The 23,865-nt window shown below is 51.3% G+C and overlaps 1 protein-coding gene across 31 annotated transcripts in view; it reads right to left on the bottom strand.

Moving 5' to 3' along the window:
• Positions 1–23,865, bottom strand: part of KANSL3 (KAT8 regulatory NSL complex subunit 3) — a 146,861-nt gene that overhangs the window by 72,460 nt on the left and 50,536 nt on the right. For 4 of the 31 annotated variants that reach the window (XM_037886399.2, XM_043536540.1, XM_037886400.2 and 1 more), the window contains 2 exons: positions 17,310–17,472; positions 12,338–13,043 (listed from right to left, as the gene is read on the bottom strand). The exons of 10 other annotated variants lie outside the window; for them this stretch is intronic. In XM_037886399.2, the coding sequence (XP_037742327.1) occupies positions 12,493–13,043; positions 17,310–17,472 (714 nt within the window). In that variant the 3' untranslated portion in view covers positions 12,338–12,492. Of the gene's footprint in view, positions 1–12,337; positions 14,773–16,791; positions 16,891–17,309; positions 17,473–23,865 lie in introns of those variants that run through there. 17 more of the 31 variants (XR_005223460.2, XM_043536541.1, XM_037886406.2 and 14 more) reach the window with 7 other exon arrangements.

The raw sequence follows: 23,865 nt of genomic DNA on the forward strand, positions 1-23,865 counted from the left end.
TCCCTTAGTCGTCTCTTTTCTAAGGTGAACAGTCCCAGTCTTATTAATCTCTCTTCGTATGAAAGCTGTTCTAGACCCCTAATCATTTTTGTTGCCCATCTCTGTACTTTTTCTGGGTTTAACATATCTTTTTTGAGATGGGGTGACCAGAACCGCATGCAATAGTCAAGGTGTGGGAGTACTCTGGGTTTATATAATGATTATCTACTCGTGGGGGAATTCTGTGCCACGGCGCATGCGCAGAATTTATGCCCCCTGCAGATTTCTTTGTTTCCCCGTAGAAAAATGACTTTCTGATAGGGAAGCAAAGAGAAGCTGCAAGAGCAGCCACGCAGCACTCCCCAGCTGTGCAGGTTCATTGTTTCAGGCGCGCAGAGCAGCCGGCGAAGAGGTAAATCACTGCAGGGCTGGGGACACCCCAGCCAGTGGCTCCTACTCTGAGCTGGGATCAGCAGCTAGTCCTGGCTGGGCTGGAGGCAGGAGAGGACAAAACTTCCTCTTCCCCTGCATGGAGTGGCTGGGGCTATGTCAGACCCACCCCCAGAAACCTCCCCCAGCTGCAGGAAGCTCAGCATCCTCCCCTGCTTCCTGCCCCAATCACTGCTCAGCTGTGGAGGGGGAGGAGAGTGGGGGGGGGGTTATTGTACGGGGAGCTGCTCACCCATCCACTCAACCCCTGTGCATCTGGACCTCCCATACCCAGACACCACTGCCAAGCCTGACCCTCACCCATAACCCCCCTAGCTCTCCATACCCAAACCCCACCCCACTGACCCTCAACCTGTGCATCTAGAGCTCCCCTGCACCCAGACTCCCTGCCCCCTGGACTCCCTCCACTGCACCCAGACCACCCTCCACTGAGCTCTCTGCACTCAAACCCCCACCCTGACGAGCCTGAGCCCCCATATCCAGACCCCCCAGGCCACTGACCCCCACCCCACCAAGCCCCACTCCCCCAGCACCCAGACCCCTCCACTGAGCCCCAACCACTTTCATCTGGAAGCCCCTGCAAAGCCCCATTGCCTTTAGAACCTAAAATCTAAAGGTTTATTCATAAAAGGAAAAAGATAGAGATGAGAGCTAGGATTGGTTACATGGAATCAGTGACATACAGTCAAGACCAAGTTCTTGGTTCAGGCTTGTAGCAGTGATGGAATAAACGGCAGGTTCAAATCAAGTCTCTCGAGAACATCCCCAGCTGGGATGGGTCGTTCAGTGCTTGGTTCAAAGCTTCAGTGTAGCTAAGTCCCTCCAGAGGCCAGAAGCAGGACTGAAGACAAGATGGAGGAGCTGCAGCAGCTTTGTATAGTCTCTTGCCATGTGGTCTCTGCTTTCTTTGTTCCAAAGACAAGCTGCCCATCCCATGGCCTGGAAACAGCTCAAAGTTCTGTCCCTAGCAGGTCCCTGCACGCCTGGCTGAGTCCCAAGGCGTGTCTGCCTTCTCTCAATGGGCCAGTTGTGTAGCTGGTGGTCCTTAATGGGCCACCCAGTAGGCTAAGCAGAGCTGACCCCAACTTGTCTGGGGTGTCCCCCAGAAGCAGAGCATAAGTTTGAACTATAGACAGTATAGAGCCAATATTCATAACTTCAACTATAAAAATGATACCCACATATAGACAGCACGATCCTAACCAGCAAACCATCACCTCGTCTTAGACACCTTATTTGACCCCCTTTATATAAGATTTGGTGCCACACCAGGACCTTGGTTGCAACAATGATCTATGTGGTCCCAGTTCAAGTCAATAACGTGACAGTGGGAAACAAAGATTTGATACTGGGCTCGTCAGTCTAGCAGAGGAAGGTCTAACACCATCCAATGGCTGGCAGTTGAAACGAGACAAATACAGCCAGAAATAAGGTGTAAATTTTTAACAGTGAGATTAATTAGCCCCTGGAACAGCTTACCAAGGGTTGGGATGGATTCTCCATCCCTGACCATTGTAAAATCAAGGTTGGATGTTTTCTAACAGATCTGCTCTCGGAAGTATAGTGGGCAGGTCTCTGGCCTGTGTGAAGCCGGGGCTCAGACGAGATGATCGCAATGGTCCCTTCTGGCCTTGGAATTTATGTATCTGCAGGTCCCGGCAGTTTGTTCCCAGAGCCAGTGTGTGCGCTAGGTGATGCCGCGCTGGCTAAGGAAAGCATGACACCAAGCCGGCGCTCCAGCCAGCTCCAGTCACATAAGCCGCATGCCAGGAGACAGCGGGAGTTGTTTTAGAGATGGGCAACTGACCTCAGAACAGAGAAAAGTGCTTTTGTAAAGGTACCTCTGCCTCGGAGACAGCCTGGCAGGCCTCCTGCACTGTGCCTTCAAAACCCACTAGACCAGCAAGGCAGCCTCACGCAACAGGTGCGGGGAGTTTATCCTATTGCCTGCCAGCACTGATGCTGCTGAAATCGTGTTAGGAGTCTCCAGCAGCGCTGTCAGACACCAGAGGGACAAAATAGCTCCTTGTGACTGAAAAGATACACAAAGCAAGGAAATTGGTCTTGCGGTGAAAGAGCCTGCTGATGCCAAGGGACTAGCAGAAATCAATTCTCCATTTAGTCCTACGTGAAGCACTGGATTTGGTCCGAGCGATAAATATAGCGGATGCGCTCAGTAATACTGACCGTGATATAGTTAAATGTAACGTCCTTGTAGTGCGGAAAATACCAAAGAAATCAACTTCAGAAAGGGAAACGACCCAAAAATGGGGAACCGTCGCAAGAGTGAAATGCCTGCAAGCTGCAGGGGAAAGATTTTAAAACGCCGTAGCAGAGACTCAAACTAAATGTACATGCAAAATAATCATTAAAAAACCAGTAACAGGACTAAAAGAAATGCCACCCTGGCTAAACAGCAGAGTAGAAGAGGTGGTGAGAGGCGAAAAGGCACCCTTTAAAAAGTGGAAGTTGAATCCTGCTGAGGAAAATAGGAAGGCGCCCACGCTCTGGCCAGTCGCTGTATAATTACGGAGGCCAAGGAGGAATTTGAAGAGTAACTAGCAAAAGACACAAAACCGAACAGCAACAGGTTTTAAAGTCCCCCAGAAGCAGGAGCTCGCCAAACAAGCACTGGGCGATCACGGCGCTAAAGGGGACGCAGGCAAGACAAGACAGTTCACGGATAGCTGGACCAGAGGGCAGCATGCTACCATCCATCATTTCCACCAGTTGCCTCAGCTGTAGCCTTTCCACCGTTGGTTCATTGCAGGGGCTGGACAGAGCCTGCATCTAACTGCAGCTGGGTGTGGCCTACCTGTACGGAGGCTGGAGGGCTTTGCAGTTTGTCACAGCAGCAGTGTGAGAGGGAGCCCAGGCTGGTGGGTCAGGGGGCTCAGTGGTATCCCCATTCCAGGGGGAACCCTGGGGGGAACCCGTCACATTCACCACAGGTGCAGTTGGGACCCAGAGATGGAGCAAGACCTGCAGGTGCAGAGGATGACAGTTCATAGACGCCAACATACATGTGGGCAGAAGAGGGGGCCTGGTTCGAGAACTCAACTCCACAGTTACGTTCAGCCCTCGTGGGGTTACCGTGGCTGCTGGGATCTGTGAGCGGAGGGAAGCATTCTCCAGATGCAACTGGGCAACTTGACCCCAAAGGACCAACTCGGTCATCTCAGTGGTGGACATTCAGGGGGGTCCCCAGCTCAGCCGCTGGACCCAGGCCCAGAAAGGAGGGAGTCTGCTCAGACTGGCAGACACTGGGAAGTGGATGGGCAGACCTAGCGAGGCAGCGGTAGGCAGGGCTCGTGGGTGGGCCAGGGACTGGATCCAGGAGTGAGAGCAGGAATTAGGACCCAAGAGCAGGCTTGGCACAAGGCTGGAGCAGGAGCAGGCTCGGGTTGGAACAGGTCGGAAGCACCAAGCGGCGGGGGATACTCCTGGCAAGGACGCGAGTTTGAGCAGACTGGAGTGGGCTGCTCTCATTGGGAGCCTGTATCCCTGGCCTTGGGGTCACCTGGTTAGACCAGCGCCTGTGGATTGTCTGAGCCCTGGTTGGTTGCCAGGGAGCCAGTCTGAGGGCTGACTCCTCAGGCTCAGAGATGGGCTCATGACATGGGCTCACCCCATCAACAGCTCTGCTGATATCCTGCCACCCCACCTGCTCCGCAGCCCCCCCCCCCCCCCCCCAGCAGTTCACACACAACTAGATTAGTCGTCTTGCTCCCCGGGAATCTAGTGTGGACGCTGCAGGGTCTAACCAAATGGCAGGGTGGGTATATGGAGACAGACGAGACTGTCTTTATGCAACAAGAAGAAAACCACCTGGTTTTGCTGCTTGTGCTCTCAGGACTCGTAACTGATTCCCCACTTCCAGGTGCAGGGAGGAATGTTTTCCTGGCCTTCCCTAGTTCAAGCCAGACCCTCCCTCCCTGCCTGACCAGGAAGCTCGGACTGATTCTGATGCATTGCTCCCGAGTGCAGAAACTGACAGTAACTCCACAGCTGTGAGCCGACGCCTGCGTGGGACAGCGCCAGGCCCCTTCGGACACTGTTGGGCTCTCCAGGGGGCTGCCTGGCTTTATTTAATCCATTTTCCCACCCCCAGCACATCAATATGGATTTTCATGACATCTTCTTATAAACCCACCCGAAAAGCACCTCCAAGGACCTGGCTGGCAGGGCCTTTGGGCAGCACCAGGCTAAGCCATTCAGGCAGAGCTGTACCCATGGTAAGGAGCTGAACAGACCCGGGGGTCTTTGGTGAGGAGAACCCTGGACTGAGCCTGGTAGAGAGAGCGTAATGGGGTTTGAGGGTGGGCAGTCACAGGAGCGAGGCAGGGAGTAGGGCTCAGTATTTCTTTGATCAAACCTACCTGCAAAGTCGTGATGCTTTGCAGCAATTGGTGAGCCATTATCTCCTCGTATGGACTAAACGTGGAAGGCAGCGTCCTTCTCCAGGCTCTTCCACATTTCCTTGGCGCCTGACGCGGCTAGACATCATCTCTGACTATATCTGGACCGTTTACATTTTCCAGGAGACAGCTGGATCATGGACCGAGAGCCAGAGGATGCTAAGTATGACTGGGACGTGGGCTGAGTTAAGTTACAATTGCAGAGTTTCTCGGTGGTCTTGGGGCACAATTTAATGGGTGACGTGACCTGAGGGCAGTACGCCACCATCGACTGATTCCAGGAGATCTGGGGTGAGCTTTCTTCGTACCAGAAGCTGGTTAGCCTTAGTGAACCTAGTGTCCATAAAATTGTTAAAGGCTCCAGAAACCACGAGTGCAAATTGGGTGCAGTTCACCCCAGGTATGATCCGGATGCGGAGATGGAGTAAGACTTGCAGGTGGGGATGGCCACAGTCCACAGCTGTGAAATGCATGTTGGCAGAATAGAGCGGGGTCTGTTTGGGGAACCGGACTGCGTAATTACATCTGGCCCCTTTAATGGGCTGGACATGGTCATTTCCTGGATCTGCCACAGCTCTTTATTTGAGGGTGCATTCGGTGGCGAAGTGGCCTCACCAGCCCAATACAGGCAAAGGCTGTTCCATCACCAATACTCTTTGCATTGCGTCGATGTGCATGGGCGCTGGCCGTGGGGCAGCTGGAGCGGCACCGGATTAGACCGGGGTGGAACATGCACCTTCCTGTCTTCTTCTTCATTTCAATCCTGGCGGAATGGCCTGGGGCCTATCACAAGACCTTCAGGAAATCACCTCTGATGACTCATCACACTCTGTGGCTCAGACGCCTCACAACTAATCCTTGACGATCTCCACTAGTAACCTCCCTCCAGCATGATAAGTCTCCGTTCAGCACAACCCGTGACATTCCCCCCTCTAGCCAGTTCCTTATCCACCCTATAATTCTTGTACTGATCCGCAGCTTCTCTAATTTAACTAATCATTTCCCATGTGGTACCTGGTCAAATGCTTTACTGAAGTCCAAGTATATTAGATCTACTGCACTTCATTTATCTAAAAATCAGATATTTTCTCAAAGAAGGAGATCAGGTTTGTCTGGCACAATCTACCATGTTGAATTATATCCCCTTTACCATTTACCTCCAGTGTGACCTGGGTCAGCCTACACTGAGAATGCCAAGGTTAGGGCAGGCTGCAAAAGGGGGAAGAGATACTCCCAAAACTGGTGCGTGTGTGTGAGGGGGGGGGGAGGCAGGGTCCCCCCTCCCTAGATTTGCTGCTTGGCTTGTACTGACCATGCTTACACGGACTGAGCATGCTCAGCAACACTGCTGAAGCCAGCTGCCCTCACTCCACCCCCTCCCCCACTATTGGCAGGGCATGGGTCGCTCCTGTACTGAAATTAAACTCCCCAACCAATCACAAACTGTCGTCCTGATCCCCCCCACTGAAAATCAAGAAGCTAAAAAAGAACTCACACAGCCCCCTAATTGCATTCCAGTTCTCTGGCTCCCAGTCAGCACCCAGTACAGTGAGAAGTTATTTAAAACTCCGCTCACATTTACAAAACGTTCTTCTGAACCCCAAAGGGCCAGCTACATTGCCAGGTCACCACAAATGATGACTTAAGCTGGTTGCAGGGATTCTTAAGGGGCCAGCTGCCCTTGCTTGCAGCTTAAAACCCTAGGTATTCCTTTCTCAGGCTAGAAATCCCTCTAGTCTGGGTCCAACCCTTCTCCCCCAGTCAGTCCTTGTTCCTCAGGGGTTTCCAAGAGTCTCCTTTGGGCGGGGAGTCAGTGAAGAATCACAATGATGTTACTCCCCTGCCTTAAATAGCTTTGGCATATGGCAGGAACCATTTGTCTCCCAGCTTGGTTCCCATGCCCGGTCAGTGGAAAAACACTGGTAGTCCAAGATGGAGTCCAGCACCAGGTGACTTGGTCACATGTCCCTATAGCGTCACAGCAGCCATGACTTGGAGGCTGGGAGATTAGCTTCTTCTAAGACCTATTGTTCTCCCCAATGGCCTTTCCCAGCCAGCCATCTTAGACTGAGTGCATTCTGCCTAATGGGCATTCCCCAGGCGTAAACACACTTGTAATAGATGCATAGACAATATTCCTAACTTCAGATACCAAAATGATACATGCATACAAACATAGAATCATAGAATATCAGGGTGGAAGGGACCTCAGGAGGTCATCTAGTCCAACCCCCTGCTCAAAGCAGGACCACTTCCCAATTTTTGCCCCAGATCCCTAAATGGCCCCCTCAAGGATTGAACTCACAACCCTGGGTTTAGCAGGCCAATGCTCAAACCACTGAGCTATCCCTCCTCCCTTACAGGATAATCACATTCAGTAAAGCATAACCTTTCCAATGAGTGCAGACGTCTCTCATTTTAGTGAGTCCTTTACCTTCCTTGGCATCATGAGGCATCTGCTTAGGCTGTGCCCGTGTGGTATGTGGACTGTTCGAAGCCAGGCCTGCAGGCCTCTCATGTGGAGTCTGGCGTGTTCGACAACAAACCCTGTTGCTGCCATACGTCCCCGTATTTGGAGACGTGTTCTGGCAGATATTTGTGGACTGTCCGTCACTGTCAAAGTTAAGTTGACGAGCGTGGTGACGTGTTTACCGGTAACCCTAAGTTCATGAAAAGGGTGATGTTCTGTGTGGCACTTATTGCTTCGTGCTGTGTTGGTGCCCTTAGGAGGCAGTTGTCCAGATAAGGAAACATCCTGACTCCGTGTCTGCGGCGGTATGTTGCCTCCGCTGCTAAAACGCTGGAGAAACTCTTGGGGCAGTCGAGAAATGGAAGGGTAGCACTTTGTATCGGAAGCGTTTTCCCAGGGTGAACCTTCTGTGTGATGGATGGATGGATGGAAATATGAAAATATGCGTCTTGCAGGTCGAGACCCAACAGCCAGTCCCCCTTCTCTAACACAGGAATTATAAGGGTTAGTGTCACCATTTTGAAACGTGTTCTAACAAACCTGTTGAGTTTCCTTCGATCCAAAACGCGTCTCCACCCACCCATCTTTTTCTGTGTTAGAAAATAATGAGTAAAAACTTTGCCCCCTCTGCTGCGTTGGTACGGGTTCCACTACACCTAATTGCATGAGGTGGTTTATTTCCTGTTGCAGCAGGTGCTCATGAGGGGGTCCCTGAAGAGGGACGGGGAAGGAGGTTGGGTAGGTGGGATGGAGATAAAGGGGATGGAATAGCCCTTTGGATAATTTCCAAAACCCATTTGTCTGTTGTGACGGTGTTCCAGACTCTGTTAAATGGTGACAGGCCATCACCAAATGGTCGGGAGATTAGTCTGTTTCCGGCATTAAAGAGTGCGGTGGTCTCATGCGCCGTTGACCACACCTTCAAAATGGTTGTTTCAAGGTGGACTGCTGGGACGTTGATGATTGATTTTGGTTTTGTCAACATCTGATTTGTCTTTGTTTGGGATGTTGGTCATAGTGCCTGTGCGACTGTGAGTACGGTGGTGATCGGAATCTCTGGGTATAATACCTGCCCTGTTTCTTTTTATTTGCAGATGTATAGATGCCCAGGGATTTTAAGGTTGCCCTTGAGTCCCTAAGAGTATGGAGAGACTCATCCATTTTGGCAGCGAATAACTTTGGGCCTTCGAAGGACAGATCCTCACCAGTTGACAGGACCTCCCAAGGGAGCCCCGAGAGAAGTAGCCAAGATGCACAGCGCATGACCCCAGATGTTGATAGACTGTGAAGCTGTCTCTGCAGAGTCAATGAGGCCTGTAGCGCTGTCATGATGATGAGATGGCCTTCAGCAATATTAGCATTGAACTGCTCTTTTTTTCTTTTTGGGTAAACTGTCAAGAAATTCTGACATTTTTGAGAAAATGATGTGTGTGTATTTGGACAATAGGGCCTCATAATTGGCTCTACGAAACTGCAGTGCTGTGGATGAATACACCTTGTGGCCGAAGAGGTCTAGCCTCTTCCATTCTTTGTCATGGGGGGTTGTTGTTTTCTCTTCTTGTTAACAGCTTCCACTACAAGTGAGTTTGGTGTGAGTGTGTGTGGCGGGTGTAAATAAACACTCAACTCCTTTCGATGGAACATTTGTCAGATCTTTTGCAAGATGGGGGTGCACTAGCTGGTGTCCGCTAGATGGTTTTGGCAGGCTCCATAATAGCATCATAGTTTGGGAATGCTATCTTCATCGATGTAGATGTCTGCAGTATGTCAAGTAGTTTGTTGTGATACAGGTACCTCTTCTAGTGATATGTCCGAGGACTCTACCACCCTTTTGAAGGTCCTAGAATTGCTTGAAATCATCCCCTGTGGTGGGGTGGGGGCATTATAGTTTTGTCTGAAGACGAAGATGACAGGCTCACTGGTGATAAGACTTCCTGATCGGAGATTTCCTGTTTCCTCAGTCACCTCTTCTTATGTTTCTGAGGTTGCTGGGATAGATGATGATAAAGACCGTGGTGCTCTTGATCTTGTGGGCTAGGGAGCCTTCGATGTTGCGTCCTGTATAGTGCCCATGGGTCCCAGTAGGGCCAATTTGGTGGGAATGACATAGGGGGCGGTGCCCATTGGTGCCCATATTTTGGTACCTGCATCCATGGATGAGTGGTACTCTGATGGGGTGGTCCCGGTTTGGGTGAGGAGTGATGGGTTGTATATATCACCCCTTCATCCTCGTCGTCATCCTCACTAGAGAGGAGGGGAGCCGACCTGGGTGGAGTCAGTCAGCTCGGTATCGATCAGGATGGAGTGCCATCCGTACCGAGGAGCGGAGAGTTCGGTGTTGATGAGATTAGGAGGTCTCAGGAACTGGTGCGGTAACATGAGCATCGGTACCAATGTCGGTGTCCCTGGTGGTGCAGGAGAGTGAGTAATAGCAGCCGGTGCCGAGGGTCTTGTGCTGTGCTGCACAGCTGCAGCAGGTGGCGCCACTGTGCCGCTCGGTGCTGAGTGCCGCTTCAGCTCCGTGGGTACCGAAGTAGCAGGTTTCACTTTGCCCTGTGGGGCTCTCTTCGAGCCTGCCTGCTTCGGGTCTTCTGCTCTCTGGGAACTCACTCTACTGGAGCTTCCCAGCACAAGTTCTGACGAGCTTGGTGCCATCAGTACCGAGACAGACTTGGCGATAAAGTCTGTCTTGGTGATATTACTTGGTAATAATGATAAAACTATCTAATAACTAAGTCTACTACCACGAAAACTATCTAATCTACAGGTAAGTGAGGCGCTGCTGATCGCCCTGACTCAAGCCTCAGTTTCCCCATCTGAAAAAACAGTTACTTACCTGATTTGTAACGGTTGTTCTTCGAGATGCAATGCAGTCGTGGATTCCACATAGGTGTGCACGCACCCAGTGCACCGGAGCCGGAGAATTTTGCTTTGCCGTACCCGCAGAGGGGCAGCGTTCGCGCCTCATGGCCATAGCCCCTCCCTGGGCAGCACCGCCCCAACTCCAGTGCAGAGGGGATGGAAAGTGATTGTGGAAACATGTCTGCATCACATCTTGAAGAACAACAGTGACTAGACAGGCAGGTAACCCATTTTTCTTCTTCGAGTGGATGCAGCCATGTATTGCACGTAGGTGACTTTCAAGCAGCACTCGCAGGAGGTGGGGCTCAGAGTCTATTCAAACCAGGATGGCAGGCCCACCTTCCCAAAGTCTGCCTCTGCTCTGGATGCTATGGTAATGCCATAGTGGTTCAGAAAAGTAAGTACAGACAACCAAGGGGCAGCCCTGCAAACATCCAACATTGAAACGCCACTTAAACACCTTTGACGTAGCCTGCGGCTCTCACAGAATGAGCTCAAACCCTTTGCGGGGACAGAACTATTTCATAAGCTGTCTTGATACAGGAAGTTATCCCCCCAGGGAGAGTCTGTGAAGAGATTGCTTGTCCCTTCATTGGGCTGCGTAAGGCACAGATGAGGCGAAGCACAAAACGATCGAGTTCTGTCCAGGTAAAAGGGCAGAGATCGCCTCCCGTGTGAAGACATTACTGCCTCAGGGCTGAATGTGGCTTAAAGAAAGAACACAGGGACGTACATCGCCTGGCTCAAGTGAAATGGAGAGACCGCTTCGATAAAAGCTTCGCATGCAGCCGCAGTCACTTTGTATTTGGAGAACTGCGCTTAAGAAGGATCTGCCATCAGAGCCTGCAATTCGCACACTTGCAGACGTGATTGCCACCGTGATTGCTTTTTGACACAAAAAAGAAAGACAAGGATGCCCAAGGGTTGAATGGAGGTGCCAGATGAGGCGAAGCCGCTAAGGCCAGAAAGGAACTGGTTCTCGCACTGGTGCGTGGCGACGGACTCTTTTGAAGAACCTTGTTACCATGGTTTGGAAAATACTGACCTCCACGGATGGGTGCATGAAGTGCCAAAATCGACACCAGATGCACCCTCAACAACCTAAGTACCAGACCTGACGACTGAAGATGTAACAGGTACATCAAGATGTCCTGGATATCAGCCAGCTTTGGTGGAACTCTGTGGACCAACAACCATATCAAAAAATGCTTCCATTGGCCAAACAGGTTTTCCTGCTATTGAGTAGAACCTGCCTCTGAACATCGCTCTTCCTCCTCATTTAACCACAGAGCAGCCACGCAGCGAGATGCAGAGAGCTGATCATGGGATGCAAAATCTGACCATGATGCTGAGTCAGAAGGTCAGGATGAAGAGGACGGGACATTGGAGGCTGAAAACACAAGAAGGTCGGAGAAGCAACATAGCCTCGGCCATGGCGGAGCAAGGACGCTGACCTTGGCACAGTACAGTTTCAGTCTGAGGATGACCTAAGGGATGATCGGAATCAGAAGGAAAGTATACAGGAGTACCAGAACACTCCTGGCCTAAACACAGCCTGCACCTCATGCAAGGATCATTATTAGCAATCGCTCCACGCACTCAACAGCAGTGCTTGAACCGTGGTGAGGACACCGCACAGGGCAATAAGTATCCCAACTACTGAGCTTAACTAACACTATCTAGGGTAGGGCTAGCTATCTAAAAGCTACACACACAAAGAGGAAAACAGACAGAGAAGCAGAGGTGATAACCACACAGAGCTCTGACTCCAGCCATGCATGGTGAGAAGGAACTGAGGGGGGGCTGGGCAGAACTGCCTCAAATAGCCAGGGGACGGGCTACAGCCCCAAGGCACAAGCCCAGCCCAACAGGTACTGCTAGGCAAAATTCTCCAATGTGCACACATGCCTGTGTGGAACACAGCTGCAGCTCCCCAAAGAAGAAGGGGATAGCATTTCCTTCACTCATAGGGTGCTGGGGGGCTCATTTGTTTGCAAAGCTCTGAAATCCTTCACTGAAAGATACTATAAAGATGCAAAGCATAATTGCATTTTGATTTCCATTCCATGCTGAGAATCTACATCCCTCCTTCTCCTCTTCGGGCTACAGTGCAGGCAGTGATCAAAGGAGAAATGCTACAATGAAGAGATCACACGACTGAAAAAAAATAGTTTTATTAAACAGCAAAAGAAAACCCCAAACCAAAAGAAATGTCCATTTGGGCCCAGCACGGGTGCTGCACTCCCGCAGCCAACAGCGCTAGTTCATACTGAAGGCCAAACTCAAATTCGTGGCAAAGCGGTGCTCAATTCGCTATGGCTTCTGGCTGATCGTGGGCCCCGCTGTTGCGAGGATGGATGGGCTGGCCAGGCTGCTGCCCAGCGTTATAAGCGTGGTGCCAGCCCCAGCTGGCACCACGCCCTGTGGCAGCAAATGTCTATTAGCCAGAGTCTCCCTGGTGTGGATGATGGTGCTCCCATTGTCCACCACAGAGGGCACCTTCCCCAGGGACTCCATTGCCCCGAGGGTGTGGCCGACCTTCTCCGCCCTGCGCCCCAGGGGCCCGTCGCCCTTTGCTGCCAGCGTGGAGGTCAGGATGACAGTCTTGGTAGTGTTCTGCAGGATGGGCCCCACTTTGGAATGCACCAGGCTGCAGTGGGGGCTAGCCGGCATCGCAGAGGTGAAGGTCACGGCACCGGGGGGTGAGCTGGAGGAGGATGACGAGCAGGCAGACGAGGAGGGCGTCTGGATCCCCACAGGTTTCAGGGGGGCGCAGACAGCCTCAGCCATCACAGATTTGGTGAGCGCAGACAGCTTGGCGTCTGACATGACATACAGGGTTTTCATGGGGCTGGTGGTGGTCACTGCGGAGACAGAGGGACAAAGACAGCTTAGTGTTCCCCTCTGCTTTCCACCGTCTCTACAGGCCAAGCCCGCAGCAGCTGGGGCAGAGGTAACCAGGGTGTAAGCTGTGCATTGCTGCGGGCAAGTTACTTTGTAAACCACGGTATGTGCCCAGGTCATCCCCAGAGCCAGCATATACCCCTACAACTGCAAGCGCCCTGGCGTGTTGTGGCCCCCGGGGACAGGCGCTTGGCACAGCACACGAATACTACGTCCTGAGTGCCAGACCAGGGACCACCTATGCCAGCTGCAAACCCAGAAGCAGCCAAGGATCCAAAGTAATCCTCAAATTGCAACCCTCTTGGATAAGAGGAGGATAGGTCTCCCGCAATAAAGGGGGCAGGAACACTCCGGAGGATGGAAATCACAATGCTAGAGGACAACAGCTGTGACCGATACCCAGCACTGGCATGAACATTCGCCTGCCTTGCCCTGGTGTGATGGTGCTGTTTCTCTGAGGGGGGTAGAGCTCCAGAGTCAGAATTACCACCACGACAACAGCTCTCATCCTTAACTCACAGCTTGTCCTGCACTGTGTCTTTCTGGCAGGCTGATCAGACAAGAGTGGCCAGACTGGGTCAGACCAAAGGTCCTTCTAGCCCAGTGTCCTGTCTTCCGACAGTGGCCAGTGCCAGGTGCCCCAGAGAGAATGAACAGAACGGGTAATCATCAAGTGATCCATCCCCTGTCGCCCATTCCCAGCTTCTGGCAAAAAGAGGCTCGGGACACCATCCCTGCCCATCCTGGCTAATAGCCATTGATGGACCTCTCATCCACGAGCTTATCTAGTTCTTTTTTGAACCCTGGTATAGTCTTGGCCTTCACAACCTCCTCTGGCACGGAGTTGCATGATCACTGCTGGTCTCCTGCGGGGGACAGGGAAACCATGGCAGGCTTGTGGGAAGATGTCAAGGCCTTTCCCCCAGCGATTTCGCCGAAGCTACATGTATTGCACAGAACCCATGGCCAGCAGTGACTGGTTCATCTCACTCACTGGCCTGAACACTGAGCCTATACTGGCTTGCGTTAGCTGAGCTCTAAGCAAAAGTCCTGTTAGCACAGGTCACAGTGCCTTCAGCTCCACCTTGAGCAGCAGTGGTGTGAGGAGGAAGGAGAAGCTGACACAGAGGCTGCCCACTTTCTAGCCACATGCAAACCCCAGGAGGGAGCCGAGAGTCAGCTGAGATTGCCAGAGTAAGGAGGGAGGTCTACTTGGGGTTCTTCAAGGGAACGGCAGAAGTGCAAACGTACAGCAACTCTAATGCTGGAGGAAGACAGGAGCTCTTGCACAGACCAGAGGGAGCAGGATACTCAAAGGAGGTTAGGCCAGGCAAGTACACTGAAACTGAGGTCAGCTGCAGAGTGGAAGGGTCAGATTCATGCCCCCATTACTATGCAGTGGCCCTGACCTCTCCCACTGCACAGCACACTCCTCTGGTGCTTTGGCAAGCCATGCCCTTTGGGGGCCCAAACAGCATGGATTTGCCCACCCCGGGTCCCCTTTCACATGCAGGTTCAGGAAAAGCCCTTGCTGTGGATCCACTGTCCTTCAAACCCTTGGCAGCAAAGTGGCTGCACACACAGAGAACAGCTCCAGGGCTGGAGCACAACACCACCGTTCTTCAGCACTGATCATGTCCAGCAGACGTGCTCCGTCTTCCAGCCAGTGATGTCAAAGCACCTTCCAAGCTGATTAGCAGGACAGGGATAGTCTTGTGGTTAAGGGACAGAACTTCAAGTCAGGAGACCTGGGTTTTAATCCCTGCTCAAGGTGGCATGCCTGACCTTTGGCAAGTCACTCAACTCCTGGGGCTCAGCTTCCCTGTCTGTACTACACAGAAATGGTTGAGAGACTTAACTAGTGTTTGTGAAGTACTCTGAGACCACTGGGTGGAAATCTGCCGTAGAAATGCAGAGTAGAATATAGGCAGATCATTTCACCATCACTCCAAACATAGCCACCTCTGAGTGGGACTACAGCAGCTGTTTAGGTCAGAGAGAGAACAAGATGACCACAGCCAACTAAAATAGCAGGGAGGGGACATTCAAATGAAATGACCAAATTTACATTTGGCCAGGGCTCCAGAACTATTTCTATCGTTGTGAAAAGCGCTACCGGGGCTAGAAATGCCACAGCGATCAGCCGAGGTCCTGTTCACCACAACGAAAGATGGCACCTCTGGAGCACGGTGCCCGCAGCAGTAAGCTGGGGTATTATCTCAGCCCTAGCTCCTGGGTCACACCAGCACCTCCCAGCCAGGGAATGCAAGCGTGTGCCCAGGGAGGACATGCTGCGTCTCACAAGGAGGCAGCTGGCTACATTACCTTTACAGCAGCCGGCCAGGTTGTGTGACAGCACTGGGGTCAGATTCACAGGGACCAGAAAGGCTCCTAGCTAGAAGTGCTACAGTGGCAATTATCTGGGACAAGATGAGCCCTCTTCCCCCACCACCTGACCTCCGCCCACAGGCTCTGATCTCTTTGAGGCCAGGAGGCAGGATCTGGTGAAGTGAACAACATGAATGCTGTTGAGCGAGGAAGCTTCCTGCACGTGCTCAAGCCCGGGCTAGGCATCCTGACTGCAGGTTCCCTCAGCCATTGCCTTAACGCAGGAATAGTCTCATGCCACAAAGACAGGACCCCTACCTGACTCCTGTCTCACTGAATAGTGCCCAACTCAGCAGCCCTGGCATGCTGGGATGTCCCTAAGAGAAGGGCACTTACAGGCTTATCTGGGAGCACAAGGTCCTGACACAGAGAAAGTTGGAGTTCGACTTGCCTTGATTCCTAGTCCCCTACTCAGGGTAAGGTTGCACGCCACCAGCCATCCCAAGGATCAGGAGCAACGTTTCCCCCTCCCTGCCATCACAAACACATCACACAACTCACCAAATTCACTATGTGAGTAGCGCTCTCCTTTCTCTGAAGTCTCAATTTGGGGCCGCCCTTGGAGGCAGGGTACCAGTGAAGTTGAACCCAGAGATCTAAGCTGGTATGGAAAATCCTAGACTGCACTGTTGAAAAGCACTCCCCTGTCCTTCCATCTCTCATCCCCCGCCCCGCCCTTTGTTTTGCTTGTATTTCCCAGTTGGGCAGGGGTTTATTTCAACTGTAAGCTCTGAAGGGCAGTGGCTGTATCTGCTGTGTGTTTCTCTGGAGCACCTACTGCGGCTCTGGCCACTAAACAAGCAACCAAGCATACACTAACTCTGCTACTGGGTTAACAGTCATCCAGGGCCACGAGTGACCCAAGAAAGCTTTCTGAAAACAACCAGGGTCACCCACTAGCTGAAGTACAAATAGCAAAGGGAAACACTTCAAGCTAGGAGAGAAAAAGAAAACAGCGTTTTCCCACTGCCCTATTGCTCTCAGTGGGAGAACTGCTGGGGTTTGTGGTATGCAGTGATTCTAGCCCTGCAGGGACTGGGAGATCATTCGAGTACCAGGCGCCAGCCTCTGTACAACAGCAGAGATTCCCAAGCGCTCCAGAGCCGTTTGTTTAGACCCTGGCACTTTGAGGAATCTGGCAGACACTTCAACACAGCTCCATTGTTTTCAAGTGGGGCTTTGTCCCATCTCCTCATTTCGCCCAGAATGCTTACCATCCATCTGCCTCGAGAGCTTTTCTCTTCACTTTGAAACCAACAGGAAAGAAAGAATCAAACCAGCCGCGATGCAGCTTTTCTTACCAAAGCATTTCAAGGATACAATAGAGGGCAGCTTGGTTATGTGGGTTTGGATTCTCCCTGGGCAGCTGCAACCGACACACTCACTGAGCTGCAGGGGGTTGGATCCCTTCTCCCTAGTCTAGATCAACAATAACGCACAGCAGGGAGAAAGCGTTGAAAGCGCACGCTTCGCACAAGCTGCAGGACAGCTGATCACAGCCAGCAGAAATGCAGAACCTGAGGAGTTTGTAACTTTAGGCCATGGAGCTGAACTTAAAACAACTACCTAGGTGTTGGGGTTAATGGTCTCAGCTACACTGCTCTACAGCCTTCCCTTGCTCTGTCACGCCCAATAAAGTGCACACACGTACTCAAAGAAACCAGTTACTAGGGGGATTGTGACTTTAAAAAAACCAACAAGACCGTTGGGCGTCCTGGCAATCCAGCCACACCACCACAGCAACCCTGCGAGTCACCAGGCAGGCATGGCTCCAGCCCTTCCTCCACACTGACCCCAAGGCCTGGCTGCGTGTGCCCCAGAACTGCCATGCGCCTCACCTACAGGTGGCGTTGCTGCGGAGGTCAGGTGGGACGCGGGGTCAGCAGGAGCCATCTCTATGCCAGCCTGAGCCTTGCTGAGTTCCATCTGAGACAGCAGCTTGCCAGGAGGGGCGGCACTGGAAGCTGGGGTGCTCAAGTTCCCAACTGCACCACCTGGAGCCTGAAAGGGTTAAAGTAATTGAGACCCAACGGAAAAACTCACAGCACTCACAGGAGCTGGGAGTGTGATGCAGAGCGGGGACGCCGACCAGCCCTTCGCTAGCGGGGCTCTCTTTCCATTGCCTGTAACCTCTCTCAGCAGCTGGAAATTCAAATCCACTTCTCTACGTTTTAACCTTTCCTCTACGCCTCTTTTCCCTCCCTCTGACCAGTTACTTGTCAGCTGGAGGAGGACTCTGTGGAACAAGACAGAGCTCTGCAAAGACCTTCCTTAAATAAATTCAGCAATATCCCCATCAACCTTTGGGAGGGCGAGTTCAGCAGAGGTGACTGTGTCTTACCTAAGGCCTTATCCCCACCTCCACAATGACTCTATGGATGACCTTGGGCAAGTCATTTTCCCACGCTGTGCCTCGGCTGTAAAATGCAGCTAATACTGACCCATGTCCCTGGGGACTTGTGAGGCTTAACAAGAGATTCTGAGCGCTCAGGGATCCTCTGTTGAAAGCAACGCTGCACGGTTACTGTCAGGATGCTGCCAGCACTGCAACACGATTGGAAGCAGCATGCTCACGTTCGCTTCTGCATCAGAAGAGCGCTCTGCTGGGCCGCGAAAGATGCACAAGTTCCCTTGGACATTCAGCCTGATGTCTGTGCAGAGCCCATTCAGTGGGAGACCTCTGGTCAGACGTCTAACCTTCCCAGCGCATTCCAGAAACTAACCAATTCGGGGATTCCTAAAAGGTCTATTAGGTATTCGGCTCACAGATGCACTGTGCCATCCACATCCAGAGTCACCCACTTGCATTCGCTTCAAGGGGCTGTCGAGGCTGGAACTAACTGGCTGCCAGTTAGCAAACGGGTTGGCACACGCTGTATGGAAATCTGCTGCCATGAGCTGAGTCCAAGCGTTACCCCCCTGTGCAGACAAACCCTCAGCGAGTGTGGGAGGGGTCTGCCCCTCGGTCCCATCTCAGAGTGGGCTTGCTTCCCCCAAGCAGCCCCACACTAACCCAAGCCACCGGCAACTCTGTCAGGTCTGTCAGACCAAACCTTCCCCGGGGGCTTGGCAACTGTGAGCCACTGAGGCTGGAAGCTCCCGCTTACACAACAGCACACTACCCCCTCTTCGTAGGGGGTCCCAAAGACACCCAGGAGGCCGTTCTCCAGCTCCCCCCAGGCACATGACCCTTCGCAGCCCTGTTCTGCAGAGAGGGAAACAGAGACACAGAGAAACTTGGCCAAGGTGTCTCAGCAGGTCAGCTGCCGAGCCAGGAACGGAACCCAGGAGATCTGCACTTTAACGAGCTGGCCCATTCTTTTAAGGAGCGCACACCCTGTGCACTGCAGATCACACCCAAGCGCAGGAGCCTGCTAGTAGCATCCTGTATCTGTCATGTCTGATGAGAAAACGAGGAAGCATCTCTCACTAAGAAGAGCTTAGCGCCCACCCCGACAGACTGAGCTCTCTCCCTGCTGCCAGGCTAATTCTCCCTGATTACTAAGGTGATTTTCCAACGTGAAGCAGTTTTCTGAAGTAGCCCAGGCAGTGCCTGACTTGCAGGACATTCTGCAGACCCAAGAGCCTCTCTGCTTAGTGGTACCCGAGCTGATTTTGACACTATTAATTTAAATGGCTTTATCCAAATTGAGACAAAATGTTGCTTTATAAGTCTTGCAAATTGCAAGACCCAGTGGCTGAACAGTTTATTGCTTTGCCAGAAATCCAGGCCCAATTCCTTTGGTCAGAAGAGTCTAGACTGCTCTGGAGGTAGAGGCTCAACTCCATAACCCCACGCACTGATGGGCTCTGAAGGAAGCAGATACCATCTAGATACCTCCCATTTATATAGCAGCTCCTCTTGCAGAGGAGGTTATCAGAGAACAGGTAAAGGCAAGACGAAGAGAGGGAAGAGCATCTTTGCCAGCAGGCTGGCTAACCTAGTGAGGAGGGCTTTAAACTAGGTTCACCGGGGGACGGAGACCAAAGCCCTGAGGTAAGTGGGAAAGCGGGATTCCGGGAGGAAGCACAGGCAGGAATGTCTGTGAGGGGAGGGCTCCTGCCTCATACTGGGAATGAGGGGCGATCAACAGGTTATCTCAAGTGCTTATATACAAATGCACAAAGCCTTGGAAACAAGCAGGGAGAACTGGAGGTCCTGGTGATGTCAAGGAACTATGACGTGATTGGAGTAACAGAGACTTGGTGGGATAACTCACATGACTGGAGTACAGTCATGGATGGTTATAAACTGTTTAGGAAGGACAGGCAGGGCAGAAAAGGTGGGGGAGTAGCACTGTATGTAAGGGAGCAGTATGACTGCTCAGAGCTCCGGTACGAAACTGTGGAAAAACCTGAGTGTCTCTGGATTAAGTTTAGAAGTGTGTGCAACAAGAGTGATGTAGTGGTGGGAGTCTGCTATAGACCACCGGACCAGGGGGATGAGGTGGATGAGGCTTTCTTCCGGCAACTCACGGAAGCTACTAGATCGCATGCCCTGATTCTCATGGGTGACTTTAATTTTCCTGATATCTGCTGGGAGAGCAATACAGCGGTGCATAGACAATCCAGGAAGTTTTTGGAAAGCGTAGGGGACAATTTCCTGGTGCAAGTGCTAGGGGAGCCAACTAGGGGGGGCGCTTTTCTTGACCTGCTGCTCACAAACCAGGTAGAATTAGTGGGGGAAGCAAAAGTGGATGGGAATCTGGGAGGCAGTGACCATGAGTTGGTTGAGTTCAGGATCCTGACGCAGGGAAGAAAGGTAAGCAGCAGGATACGGACCCTGGACTTCAGGAAAGCAGACTTCGACTCCCTCAGGGAACAGATGGCCAGGATCCCCTGGGGGACTAACATGAAGGGGAAGGGAGTCCAGGAGAGCTGGCTGTATTTCAAGGAATCCCTGTTGAGGTTACAGGGACAAACCATCCCGATGAGTCGAAAGAATAGTAAATATGGCAGGCGACCAGCTTGGCTTAATGGTGAAATCCTAGCGGATCTTAAACATAAAAAAGAAGCTTACAAGAAGTGGAAGGTTGGACATATGACCAGGGAAGAGTATAAAAATATTGCTCGGGCATGTAGGAAAGATATCAGGAGGGCCAAATCACACCTGGAGCTGCAGCTAGCAAGAGATGTCAAGAGTAACAAGAAGGGTTTCTTCAGGTATGTTGGCAACAAGAAGAAAGCCAAGGAAAGTGTGGGCCCCTTACTGAATGAGGGAGGCAACCTAGTGACAGAGGATGTGGAAAAAGCTAATGTACTCAATGCTTTTTTTGCCTCTGTTTTCACTAACAAGGTCAGCTCCCAGACTGCTGCGCTGGGCATCACAAAATGGGGAAGAGATGGCCAGCCCTCTGTAGAGATAGAGGTGGTTAGGGACTATTTAGAAAAGCTGGACGTGCACAAGTCCATGGGGCCGGACGAATTGCATCCGAGAGTGCTGAAGGAATTGGCGGCTGTGATTGCAGAGCCCTTGGCCATTATCTTTGAAAACTCGTGGCGAACGGGGGAAGTCCCGGATGACTGGAAAAAGGCTAATGTAGTGCCCATCTTTAAAAAAGGGAAGAAGGAGGATCCTGGGAACTACAGGCCAGTCAGCCTCACCTCAGTCCCTGGAAAAATCATGGAGCAGGTCCTCAAAGAATCAATCCTGAAGTACTTAGAGGAGAGGAAAGTGATCAGGAACAGTCAGCATGGATTCACCAAGGGAAGGTCATGCCTGACTAATCTAATCGCCTTTTATGATGAGATTACTGGTTCTGTGGATGAAGGGAAAGCAGTGGATGTATTGTTTCTTGACTTTAGCAAAGCTTTTGACACGGTCTCCCACAGCATTCTTGTCAGCAAGTTAAGGAAGTATGGGCTGGATGAATGCACTATAAGGTGGGTAGAAAGCTGGCTAGATTGTCGGGCTCAACGGGTAGTGATCAATGGCTCCATGTCTAGTTGGCAGCCGGTGTCAAGTGGAGTGCCCCAGGGGTCGGTCCTGGGGCCGGTTTTGTTCAATATCTTCATAAATGATCTGGAGGATGGTGTGGATTGCACTCTCAGCAAATTTGCGGATGATACTAAACTGGGAGGAGTGGTAGATACGCTGGAGGGGAGGGATAGGATACAGAAGGACCTAGACAAATTGGAGGATTGGGCCAAAAGAAATCTGATGAGGTTCAATAAGGATAAGTGCAGGGTCCTGCACTTAGGACGGAAGAACCCAATGCACCGCTACAGACTAGGGACCGAATGGCTAGGCAGCAGTTCTGCGGAAAAGGACCTAGGGGTGACAGTGGACGAGAAGCTGGATATGAGTCAGCAGTGTGCCCTTGTTGCCAAGAAGGCCAATGGCATTTTGGGATGTATAAGTAGGGGCATAGCGAGCAGATCGAGGGACGTGATCGTTCCCCTCTATTCGACACTGGTGAGGCCTCATCTGGAGTACTGTGTCCAGTTTTGGGCCCCACACTACAAGAAGGATGTGGATAAATTGGAAAGAGTCCAGCGAAGGGCAACAAAAATGATTAGGGGTCTAGAGCACATGACTTATGAGGAGAGGCTGAGGGAGCTGGGATTGTTTAGTCTGCAGAAGAGAAGAATGAGGGGAGATTTGATAGCTGCTTTCAACTACCTGAAAGGGGGTTCCAAAGAGGATGGCTCTAGACTGTTCTCAATGGTAGCAGATGACAGAACGAGGAGTAATGGTCTCAAGTTGCAATGGGGGAGGTTTAGATTGGATATTAGGAAAAACTTTTTCACTAAGAGGGTGGTGAAACACTGGAATGCGTTACCTAGGGAGGTGGTAGAATCTCCTTCCTTACAGGTTTTTAAGGTCAGGCTTGACAAAGCCCTGGCTGGGATGATTTAACTGGGACTTGGTCCTGCTTTGAGCAGGGAGTTGGACTAGATGACCTTCTGGGGTCCCTTCCAACCCTGATATTCTATGATTCTATGATTCTATGAATCTTGGTGTCCTGAGCACTGACACCTGCACATTAAAGAGAAGAGGGGCTGCAATCTGCTCCATTTTAGGCAAGCTGGAGCAGACTCTGAAGGGCCTTAGATTCATAGATATTAAGGTCAGAAGGGACCATTATGATCATCTAGTCTGACCTCCTGCACAACGCAGGCCACAGAATTTCACCCACCCACTCCTGCGAAAAACCTCTCACCTATGTCTGAGCTACTGAAGTCCTCAACTCGTGGTTTAAAGACTTCAAGGAGCAGAGAATCCTCCAGCAAGTGACCCGTGCCCCATGCTACAGAGGAAGGCGAAAAACCTCCAGGGCCTCTTCCAATCTGCCCTGGAGGAAAATTCCTTCCTGACCCCAAATATGGCGATCAGCTAAACCCTGAGCATATGGGCAAGATTCACCAGCCAGATACTACAGAAAATTCTTTCCTGGGTAACTCAGATCCCACCCCATCTATTATCCCATCACAGGCCATTGGGCCTATTTACCATGAATATTTAATTACCAAAACCATGTTATCCCATCATACCATCTCCTCCATAAACTTATCCAGTTTAATCTTAAAGCCAGATAGATCTTTTGCCCCCACTGCTTCCCGTGGAAGGCTGTTCCAGAACTTCACTCCTCTGATGGTTAGAAACCTTCATCTAATTTCAAGTCTAAACTTCCCAATGACCAGTTTATATCCATTTGTTCTTGTGTCCACATTGGTACTGCGCTTAAATAATTCCTCTCCCTCTCCAGTATTTATCCCTCTGATATGTTTATAGAGAGCAATCGTATCTCCCCTCAACCTTCTTTTAGTTAGGCTAAACAAGCCAAGCTCCTTGAGTCTCCTTTCATAAGACAAGTTTTCCATGCCTCGGATCATCCTAGTAGCCCTTGTCTGTACCTGTTCCAGTTTGAATTCATCCTTCTTAAACATGGGAGACCAGAACTGCACACAGTATTCCTGGTCAGGTCTCACCTCTCCAGCGCATCATCAAGGATCTACAACCTATCCTGAAGGACGATCCCTCACTCTCACAGACCTTGCAGGACAGGCCAGTCCTCGCTTACAGACAGCCCCCCAACCTGAAGCAAATACTCACCAGCAACCACACACCACACAACAAAAACACCAACACAGGAACCAAACCCTGCAACACCTTCTTGTCAACTGTCTGATATGGGCCACTCTCTTACCACTTCAGAAGTTATTTTTCCTCCCTTGGTATCCTGCTGTTAATTGATTTATCTCATTAGACTGACCTCACATTTGGTAAAGCAATCCCCCCTCTTTAATGTATTTATACCTGCTCCTGTATTTTCACTCCATGCATCTGATGAAGTGGGTTCTAGCCCACAAAAGCTTATGCCCAAATAAATGTGTTAGTCTCTAAGATACCACAAGGACTCCTTGTTGTTTTTACCAATACAGACTGACACG

This window comes from Chelonia mydas, chromosome 26 (assembly GCF_015237465.2).
Source record: "Chelonia mydas isolate rCheMyd1 chromosome 26, rCheMyd1.pri.v2, whole genome shotgun sequence".
NCBI classification, from domain to species: Eukaryota; Metazoa; Chordata; order Testudines; family Cheloniidae; genus Chelonia; species Chelonia mydas.